At 41.6% G+C, this 11,266-nt stretch overlaps 1 protein-coding gene across 6 annotated transcripts in view; it reads right to left on the reverse strand.

Annotated features, from left to right (window-relative positions):
• The window catches only part of LOC110169267 (rap guanine nucleotide exchange factor 6-like), a 413,544-nt gene that overhangs the window by 19,457 nt on the left and 382,821 nt on the right, over positions 1-11,266 (reverse strand). For all 6 annotated transcript variants that reach the window (XM_055148415.1, XM_055148414.1, XM_055148418.1 and 3 more), the window contains 2 exons: positions 10,198-10,317; positions 3,168-3,429 (listed from right to left, as the gene is read on the reverse strand). In XM_055148415.1, coding sequence (XP_055004390.1) covers positions 3,168-3,429; positions 10,198-10,317 — 382 coding nt within the window. The remainder of the gene's footprint in view (positions 1-3,167; positions 3,430-10,197; positions 10,318-11,266) is intronic.

The following is an 11,266-nucleotide window of genomic DNA, read 5'->3' on the forward strand; positions in this document are numbered from 1 at the left end:
TGGAAATCAGTAAGTCTCGACTGAAGTCGTGCTGCGACACCCGAGTGGATTCGTGTATAGGGCGCTCTGGATTGTGGGACGCGCAATCGTTTTTTGATGGGGTTAGAGGCTTAAGAACGCGTCCAATAGGCGAGTTTCATTGTTGACAAAAGCGCGCGTTGCATGCTGGGAATTATTTTGGTCGGCGGCAAGAAACACTAATTCAACATGACGGACGGAGCGAGAAAGCACGTAAAGGGTATTGATCCCGGTTATTTATCCACTCTAACGGCAGAGGACCCAAGACCATTTGACCAGAAATTGGTCATAAGCATCGACGGACGACAAATCACCCTTTTCAACCCCGACAAAAGGTGGACCAAACCAAATTTCTGGTCAGAATCGCCAACTACCTGGACAAATATTCACTTGGGCGACATCCACAATGACTTGGTGGAAACTCCTGGGCCATTCACAGCAGAAAAGATGAAAACCTCCAAGAGTCTCGATGTGTTGTTGAACTTGTTTGTTAGGATCTTCTACGTTTGCTCTGCGGATGTTTGAAAGTCGTTTAATTCACCGTTAGCGGTTCTTTTCACTCAGAATACGAAAAAGACATTTTCCTTCTTCCGTGCTTCTATTTGTGCATCCGATAATGCAGCAGGAATTTACCATTATCGGGGATAAATACGCGAGGTTACGCACTGTGTTTGACGCTACCGTGTTTCTTGCCTCCGACCAAAATATTTCCCAGCAGCAACGCGGGCTTTTAATAACAATGACGTCAGCTGAAACTCGCCTATAGCCCAGAAAATACGGTATATGTCAGTGTCTTGTGGGATTTCATCAGATTTCAGACTCTCCCGGGGGCGGGGCTAGGTGTATCGAGTATCAGCTATGAGTGGATGTCCGGCTACTGAAGTTTGAGACATTTCTTGCATTACCTGCATTTTATGGATTTAATGGAACATACGGATCATTAAGACGTATCCCACTCACTAATGTTGGTTCAGCATCATAACTTATTTTATCATACGGTCATAAACTGTTAATCAGATTCTGCAGATTACAAGCTGCGAGTCGTGAAATATGCAGCCGAAAACTGCAACTGAGCAGCAGAAAAAAAGTTTGGAAAGAGCAAGAAACTTGTGAGGGACTGGAGAAAAGTGGAGGATACTGAAAACGCTCAGAAGTGACGCCGAGGATGAAGAATTGAATGGATTTAGTGATTTGGAGTGAGATGGACAGTTTGTTAAACTTGTTCTGTTCTGTTGTTTATGTTATAGTTTATCTGAAGAACTGTTCATATGTGACATTAACTGTCTGTTCTTCTCTCTTCTATTGTTAATACTAGAACTTGACTTTACACAGGAAATGTCGGTTCCTGGTCTCTGATTTTATAAAATAAATTTCCCCCAAAAATGCAACTTATATATGTTTTTTTTTCTTCTTCATTATGCATCTTTGGCTGGTGTGACTTATACTTCGGAGCGACTTATAGTGTGGAAATTACGGTAACCTTTTATTATTAATCTACATCTTTCAAGCTCAAAATCCTTTGTTCCACCTTGTGATGTCATACAGTGGTAGTTTTCAAGTTTACAGCTCATTTTACCTTTAGTTCAGTAGAGATTGGCAATTCCAGGACCGAAATCATCCAAGTGATTCTAGTGACGGTGTGTAGAGTTTAAAAAAACACAGTGAAGCGCTTCCTGTATCGCCACATGATGACATCACAAGGTGCAACAGCACGTTTGAGAAAAGAACACAGCGGTTTTTGTGTGAACGACGCAAAACACAACTCCAGGTCTGTTTTTTTTGATGGCGAAACAACATAATAACAGATCAGAAAACAGCGTTGTTCGAATTTTGCTTCCATTGCATGAGGACAAAGAGAAAAGTTACGTATTGCACCTTTAACTCTTTCCCCCCTGGACGCCGACTAGGAACAACCCATACATATGTTACTAGGGCTACACCCATAGAGCATAACTGCATAAAAGAAAACAGACTTCCACGAGTGATTATAAATGATTTTTACACTCATGAACTTCATTGTAACACAGACATATTTGTATTTCTGGAAACCTTAGACTCTGAACTCTTCATTTATGGATGTTTAAATGTGATTCAACTCATTTACAGGTTTATAACAGCTCACTGAAAATGAGAGTTTACCTGGTCAGGTGCAAACTCAAAAACAAAAAACTACATTCAGCATCTGATATCTGCATGTTCTGAGTAATATATTCATAAAAAAATAAAAAAATAAACTTTGTCAAAGTATTTAAACAGATTTCATATCACCAGATACAGTAGAGCCAAGTGTGCACCTGTTTTTACCTGTTGTTCACCTGTGTGCACCCAATAATTTTTTTTCCATTTAACTTATTCAACTCATTAGTTATTCAACTTATTTTATTTATTCAACTCATTTAGCTTATTCAACTAATTTAACTTATATATATATAATAATATAATAATAAAACTCTTCCCCGTCAGTGTGTGTCCAGTATTTGTCATCTTGGTTATTTTCTCGAGTGCAGAGCTCCACATAAGTGTTTTTTCTGTAGTGATTCTGTTATACATCGCATCTTGGAAAAAAAGACTGAAATATTTTAAAGGACTCGTCTGGGCAACATCCAGATTTCAGGGCAATTTTGGTTCATAATCGAGTATAAAGCTCAGATAGTTTGTTGGATACATCGCAGGACTCCACACAGACGCATCAGCGGCATTCTCACCTTCTCCCCGAAAGTCCGTCGCTGTCGCTGTTTTCCACTTTATAATCAACTTCAACATCATCACTTTGAAATCTATAAAAGTCACTTTCTCTAAACTTATCCATAAAATACGTCCGCTCCTCATTATTTCTAAAACTGTGCGCCGCAGCGCCGCGATCTTTCCATTGCACGTGTTTCGTGTTGTGTTTTTTCCGGAAGCTACCATCGTCACTATTTCGATTAACTTCGGAAAAAATCGGCGAAAACATATCCTTGAATCCTATTGGTCAGTCTAGTGTGGGTTGTAGTGGCCCCGACCGATCACAGTCTCTGTTTAAATGTGAAAAACCGAGCCGTTTCTAAAGGTCGTCAAATCTCGTCTTTAGTGAAACAGCGGAGGAGTCAAAAGTCGTCTTCATGGGGGAAAGAGTTAAACATGAAACCAGAACTGAACCTTCTCCTCACCTTGTGCTGGGTTGGCTGTAGTCCAGACTGGGGTGTGCGTAGATTGCGGGTGTGCTCTCTGGTACTGCAGTTGACACCGTGTTAGCAGCAGCAGTAGTAGTAGCAGTAGTAGTACTAGTACACATCCTGGTACTGCTGGTCCTGTCGTCGGCTGAGGTGGTGGGGTTGGAGTCCACAGAACAGATACTGGACCTGGACGAGATCTCGCTGTGACTCGAGTCGGATAAATTATCGGCTTTTCCAGGCGGCAGCAGAGCGTAACCTGGAGACGAGAGGGGGAAGTGTCATTAACTAAATTACTGGGTTTAAGATGACGTAAAAAAACAAAAAAAACAAACTTGTGTCAGATGCCCTACAATCTTCTGAAAACCCAGTGTGTCAGATATCCTCGCTTCCACCTATACTTCTGTGTCAGATGCCCTACCATTCTCTAATCTCTGTGTGAGGGGGTTTAGTGGGCACATCCACCCACTACTCCCAGCGTGAGATTAAAAAAAATATAATAATAAAAATAACAAAAATATTAAAAAAAAATCCTACAACTTAAACGTCAAACCGGAGCTACTGGTGAAAACAACCTGCACAGGCTCATGACATCTGCACTACTGTCCTGTACTGACCTGAGACATGAGGGACCAGGACTGAACCAGGACTGAACCAGGACTGAACCAGGACTGAACCAGGACTGAACCAGGACTGAATCAGACGGTCACCCTGCTCCAAGGGCTCAGGGTTCTCTCTCTCTCACTCTCAAGTCCAAGATTAGACCTGGTTTCATCCTGGTTTTGACCTGGTTCAGTCCCAGTTCAGTCCTGGTTTAGTCCTGATTTAGTCCTGGTTTAGTTCTGGTTCAGTTCTGGTTTCAACCTGGTTTAGTCCTGGTTTAGTCCTGGTTCAGTCCCAGTTCAGTCCTGGTTTAGTCCTGGTTCAGTTCTGGTTCAGTTCTGGTTTCAACCTGGTTTAGTCCTGGTTTCGACCTGGTTTTAGTCCTGGTTCAGTCCTGGTTTAGTCCTGGTTTCGACCTGGTTTCGTCCTGGTTCAGTCCTGGTTCAGTCCTGGTTCAGTCCTGGTTTAGTCCTGGTTTAGTCCTGGTTTAGACCTGGTTCAGTCCTGGTTCAGTCCTGGTTCAGTCCTGGTTTCGACCTGGTTTCGTCCTGGTTCAGTCCTGGTTCAGTCCTGGTTTAGTCCTGGTTCAGTCCTGGTTTAGTCCTGGTTCAGTCCTGGTTTCGACCTGGTTTAGTCCTGGTTCAGTTCTGGTTTCAACCTGGTTTCGACCTGGTTTAGTCCTGGTTTCAACCTGGTTTAATCCTGGTTTAGTCCTGGTTTAGTCCTGATTTAGTCCTGATTTAGTCCTGGTTTAGTCCTGGTTTCGACCTGGTTTAGTCCTGGTTTCAACCTGGTTTAATCCTGGTTTAGTCCTGGTTTTGACCTGGTTTAGTCCTGGTTTAGTCCTCGTTCAGTCCTGGTTTCGACCTGGTTTCGTCCTGGTTCGTCCTGGTTTCGTCCTGGTTCAGTCCTGGTTCAGTCCTGGTTTAGTCCTGGTTCAGTCCTGGTTCATGTGTTGTGATTTATGTTCTGTAGGCGTTAATGTTAATAACACGATGTCACAAATGATGTACCTCCACTACACCACGGCCTGTGTGTCAGATGCCCTTCCATCCTCCCATATCCCTGTGTGTCAGTTTCAACATTTGTGGATTTTAATATAATGACTAAAAGAATAAACATATAATAAATATATAAGTATATTAATGTTTGTAGCGATAAATATATGAATTCTTATCTAACCTGTCCTCTAAAATACTTGCTATTCTGTAAATAATTTGTGCTAAAAAAGTTCTGGTAATTGTTTTGTGTACGTTGAAGTTCTAAAAATAAAACAGAGCACAGAAAGTACTAGAAATCACCATTTAACTCAGAGAAACAAGCTTTTCCATGTTCAAAACTACAAAACTGAAACTGGACATTTTGTGAGGAGTGAGGCTAAAATGTAAGATAACACTGCCATCTAGTGTTTGCACAAGACATTTTCCAACAACAACAAAGAAATGACCTGAAATATAAGAATAAGAATTGATCGAACCTTCGAACTCACATTTAATTTTGCGTCACAACAAATTATTTCATTAAAGAGGGAGTATTATACTTCTATGTCCTATTAACTGCAAACACATAACATATTTCGATCACTATGTTTTAAAAATGTCATATTCGCCAAAATCGAATCTAATAACATGTTTTAGAAGTTTCAATTTTATTTCTGATACTCTGAGGCCCCCGTCCCTTTGCTCTCCACCCTAAGCCACTCCCCCTCCAGAGCGCCATCACAACACAATCAGCGTTCATCCCGCTATTTTTTGTATGTTTATGGAGAATTGTCGTGTGGGGGAGCATGGGGGGATGTAGGAGCATTGCACAGAATCAAATCGAATCAAAAAGAAAGATCGCTAGATTATTCAAACATGCACCGATGCTTCTGCAGGCTAAAACCTCTTCACGCATGTTGCCGATAATGGAACGGCATTAGAACATAGTAGAAAGCTAAAAAAAAAAATACTCCCTCTTTAATTTAAGATACTTTCCAGCGCTAAAGTGTCTTTTATAGAAATAGAACTCACATATTTACAATCTCATTCAATGCAAAAATAGTTTGAAAATGTACCAAAATCTAAAAATAGCTGCACTCGACGAAATGAACAGAACCAACACTGTCCCAGCTGTAGTTTCACAGGGGGAAAGAACGGTCAGAAATGTAAAAGTGCACTGCAAATGCCCAGAACAGCTGAATTATTCATGACTCCCTACATTATGTACTTTATGTACTTTATGTACATTATGCTGATTTGAGTAGATCTGACCAGAACAAATGTGTGCTTCTATTTTTTTAACTAGTACAGTTTTGCGTGTCACTATTGAAGGCGAGGTATCTGATTTTCAAAGCGCAAAAGGAGGTATTTAAATCTTTCTAACATGCTCCTGTCCCTCTCAAAACCTTTGAATTTCAGCGCTGAAACTGGCAGCAAAAATGAGATTCATGTGAGGCTCATTCTGCTTTCTGACTGGATAAACGTCTTGAACCAAAACATCAAATTACCGTATTTTTCAGACTATAAGTCGCACTTTTTTTTCGTGGTTTGGGTGTTTCCTGCGACTTATACTCCAGTGTGACTTACATATTAAAATGTTCACAGTGAAGTCGCGGGAGGCTCTAGTCTTGTCACTTCACTCTACTGCGCATGTCTCCTGCAAAAAGAGCCTCTGTCCTGTATCTGTATCATGACTGAAAATTTAACCTTTAAACTAACTTATAAAGATGACTGAGAAGACCGAAGACAAATGGCCCCAAAAAGAAAATCATATTCTGCAGACTACAAGCTGCGTGAAATCTGCAGCTGGAAACGGTAATCGAGCAACAGAAAGAAAATTTGAAGTAAAAAGTGAGCAAAAGTGTGACTTATATGTTTTTTCATCTTCATTATGCATTTTTGAGCTGGTGCGACTTATACTTTTGGAGCGACTTATAGTCCGTAAAATACAGTATAACATAAATAAATGGGACATACATTATATATTATAGATTAGAGTTGTTGTCAGAAAGGACTTGATGTGAACATGTTTACCTCGTATCTGAGGACATAGACAGTGTTGGGAAGGTGACTTTTAAAATGTAATCCCCTACAGATTACAGATTACATACACCAAAATGTAGTTTGTAACAGAATCCATTAAATTACTGGAAGTGAGTAATGTAATCTGAATACTTTGGATTACTTGATTTGCTGTAGAGAAGCAAAGACCAGGAAATCGTAACATAAGATGTTTTGTCTGATAAAAGACAAAAAAAAGCTGAGTCTTTACTTAACCAAATTTAAAATATTATTGATAGAAGAAGAAGAGACATGGTCCATGCAGTCCTGTTAGTCCTGTTAACTCCTGGTTTAGTCCTGGTTTTAGACCTGGTTTTAGACCTGGTTTAGACCTGGTTTTAGTCCTGGTTTTAGACCTGGTTTTAGTCCTGGTTTTAGACCTGGTTTTAGACCTGGTTTTAGTCCTGGTTTTAGACCTGGTTTTAGTCCTGGTTTAGACCTGGTTTAGACCTGGTTTTAGTCCTGGTTTTAGACCTGGTTTTAGTCCTGGTTTTAGACCTGGTTTTAGACCTGGTTTAGACCTGGTTTTAGACCTGGTTTTAGACCTGGTTTAGTCCTGGTTTTAGTCCTGGTTTTAGTCCTGGTTTTAGACCTGGTTTAGACCTGGTTTTAGACCTGGTTTTAGACCTGGTTTAGACCTGGTTTTAGTCCTGGTTTTAGACCTGGTTTAGACCTGGTTTTAGTCCTGGTTTTCCTGGTTTAGACCTGGTTTTAGACCTGGTTTAGACCTGGTTTTAGACCTGGTTTTAGTCCTGGTTTTAGACCTGGTTTAGACCTGGTTTTAGACCTGGTTTAGACCTGGTTTTAGTCCTGGTTTTAGACCTGGTTTAGACCTGGTTTTAGACCTGGTTAAGACCTGGTTTTAGACCTGGTTAATACCTGGTTTTAGTCCTGGTTTTACACCTGGTTTAGACCTGGTTTTAGACCTGGTTTTAGACCTGGTTTAGACCTGGTTTAGTCCTGGTTTAGACCTGGTTTAGACCTGGTTAAGACCTGGTTTTAGTCCTGGTTTTAGACCTGGTTTAGACCTGGTTTAGTGTCCGATAATGAGTGGAATTATGAAATATATAAAGATAAATATAAAAATACAGCCCAAAATGTAAAAATAGGAAAATAGTGTAATCCACTTATTTCATCAAAGTAACTGTAATCCAATTACCACTCACTGAAACAGTAACTGTAACTGAATACAGTTACTCATAAATTTGTACTCTGATTACGTAACTCCAGTACATGTAATCTGTTACTCCCCAACACTGGACATAAAAAGGTCAAATTTATGATTTTTTAATCTAAATTTTACAGTGTAGTAGTGCAGCTTTAAATCACTGTGAGAAAAAATCTGAACCAGTTAAAACCACTCAAATGAACAGACATTCTGCATTCAACTACTATGGGCATTGTACAGCGCAGTGCTACATGGAGCAGTTCATGGGATTTTGTTTGGGTCAAAACAAAGACAAACTCTACAGTGAAAACAATAAAAACACATTTTCCATTTTCTGACAAGATCTGCCCTCCTTATCGTCATCGGCGTGCGCTCCCCGTAGACGAGCACGCGCCAAACCACGCAAAACCAATTTCTACACAACACCAACAACGCAACACATCTGGAATCTGAATCAGTGTTTCTCAAACGGTGGGACGCGGACTTCCCCTGAAATCTGCTGCTCTCCTGGTCTAGACTTTTTCATTCTACTGGAACCATTTTAGTTACGCTTTAGTCTTTCTCTCGTTTAGTTTTGGCTTAGACCTGCTTGGCTTATGTTAGAAATAGTAAGACCTGGTTTAGTCCTACTTTAGAGCTTGTCAAGACCTTGTCAAGACCTTGTCAAGACCTGGCATAGACCTGGAATAGACCTGGAATAGACCTTAGAAGTAGTGAGACCTGGTTTAGTAATACGTTAAACCTTGTCAAGACCTTGTTAAAGCCTTAAGACCTTGTTAAGACTTGGTATAGGCCTGAAATAGATCTGGCATAGACCTGAAATGTATTAGAAGGAGTAGGGCCTGGTTTAGTCCTACTTTAGACCTTGTCTAGACCTTGTCAAGACCTTGTTAAGACCTTGTTAAGACCTTGTTAAGACCTTGTTAAGACCTTGCATAGACCTGGAATAGACCTGGAATAGACCTGATATGTATTAGAAGTAGTGAGACCTGGTTTAGTCCTATGTTAGACCTTGTTAAGACCTTGTTAAGGCCTTGTTAAGGCCTTGTTAAGACTTGGTATAGACCTGGCATAGACCTGAAATGTATTAGAAGTAGTAAGACCTGGTTTAGTCCTACTTTAGAGCTTGTTAAGACCTTGTTAAAGACCTAGTTTAGACCTGGTTTAGACCTGGTTTAAACCTGGTTTAATTCTGGCTTAAACCTTACTTAGAGCTTGTTTAAACTTAATATAAACCTTGTTTAAGCATGTAGGGTATTATAAGTAATAAGATCTGGTTTAGTTCTGGCTCAAACCTGATTCAGACCTGGCTTAGGCTTAGCATGTTTAGTCCAGGCCTAGTTCTGGTTTAGTTCTGGTTTAGACCTGGTTTAGATGTAAATAGACCTAGTTTTAGATTTGGTTTGACTGTGCTTAAACCTGATCAGACCTGGTTTAGCCTTAGTCCAGGCCTACTTTTGTTTAAGACCTGGTTTAGTCCTGATTTTGACCTGGTTTAGATGTAGTTTAGAAATAGTTTAAGCATTAGACCTGGTTTGATTCTGCTTAAACCTCATCAGACCTGGTTTAGCCTTAGTCTTGGCATAGTTTTGTTTGAAAGCCGATTTAGTCCTGATTTAGACCTGGTTTACACATGTATTAGACACATTAAGACCTGGTTTGATTCTGCTTAAACCTGAATAGACCTGGTTGAGCCTCAGTCCTGGCATAGTTCTGTTCAAGTCCCTGTACATCAGACCGTCTTTCTCCTCTTGTGCTTGCCCACACAGAGCCAGACGAAGGGGTTGGGGCTGAGCGACCGCCTGCTTTTGGGTTCCGTGTCTGGGCTTGCCTCCCCCTCGCGCCCCCCTCTGCTCTGGAGCTGCTCTGGGGGCCTCCTTCCTCTCCCTGGACTCACTCCTCTCCCTCAGCGCCTTAAACGGGGACAGCATGCGTTTTCTAATTGTAGTCTTCGGCGGTCGGGGGGTTGTCGGGGAAACCGGACCCTCTTCCGTGCATGGCTGAGAGGGACTTAGCGGCCTAGGTGTTAACATTAACCCCGTAGCTTCACGTCGGACACTGCGCCTCCACCTCCCTCGTCTCTGCTCTCCTGCCTGAGTCGCCCGCTTGCTCTGCGGGCTCGGTTCCTCCCGCTCGCCCTCCCTGCCGCCGCCGCTCGCGTCTCGGCTGTGCTGTCCAGTCATGAGCTGGATCCTCTTGCGGAGATGAGCCCCACCTATGCCGTAGCTGCGCAGGCTGATCGTGCTGGCCTTGGTGCTCGCGTCGCTGGTCAGTGACGACGACGAGCCGGACAGGTTCATCTGGCTGCAGTTCTGAGACTTCTGTGGTCCACCAACTGCAAAGACAAAACAAGACGTTCGATTCAAGCAGACAACAACAGGAGTTAGAATAGTAAATTAAAAAAAAACATCTAATGAAGAGTGTAGAGTTCACAACAAAATGTTCTGAGGTCCTGTTACCAGATCTGATAAAGTTAGACAAGGATCCTGCCTCCTAGTCCTGGCTTGGTCCTGGTTTAGATATTTTAAGCCCTGGGTTTGTCATGGTTTAGTCCTGGTTAAGTCCTGGTCTAAGTTTTGTCCTCGTTTGTCCCAGCTTTAGTCTTACTTCTGTCAAAATATAGTAAACATTTAATCCTAGTTTTGTCTTGGTTTAGTCCTGGTTTGGTCTCAGTTTAGACCTTGTTTAGGGTGACCAGATTTTCAAAATCAGAAACTGGGACACCACAGGGTTGGTCATGGTTGGTATTAATAAAAATGTGAAAAAAGTGAGTAATTAAAGAAAATTGTTATGCACTTGGGCCCATTCTTGGCTTACCATATTTTTCGGACTATAAGGTGCACTTAAAATCCTTTAATTTTCTCAAAAACGGACAGTGCGCCTTATAATCCGGTGCACCTTATTAATTCTGGTTGTGTTTACTGACCTTGAACTGATTTTATGTGGTACACGGTGCTCAAAAATCTGTCAAAATATTTTAGTGTGACTTTAGTAAACTACAAAACCGCACCGCTTGATGGATTGTCGGAGTATTATGGCGGCTGTAATCAGGAGCCTCTTGGAGTAATCCACATTCACCAAGACAGGGAGGCAACGCTGGGCGAGTTATGCCACAATCTGCCAACGGATCGTGGACACCGGGGCTAAGGATCAGTCTCAAGTGTCGTCCAAGCTTTCATGAATTTCGGAATCATCACTGAACAAAGAAGTAACAGCAACGAGACTGACTGGGATAATGACGAGAGGGATCCGGTCTTGATGCTCAAATCACCCAACTGTTAAAC

Source organism: Boleophthalmus pectinirostris, unplaced genomic scaffold, assembly GCF_026225935.1.
Source record: "Boleophthalmus pectinirostris isolate CB_2022bp ecotype Guang Dong unplaced genomic scaffold, ASM2622593v1 HiC_scaffold_12, whole genome shotgun sequence".
In the NCBI taxonomy this organism is placed as follows: Eukaryota; Metazoa; Chordata; class Actinopteri; order Gobiiformes; family Gobiidae; genus Boleophthalmus; species Boleophthalmus pectinirostris.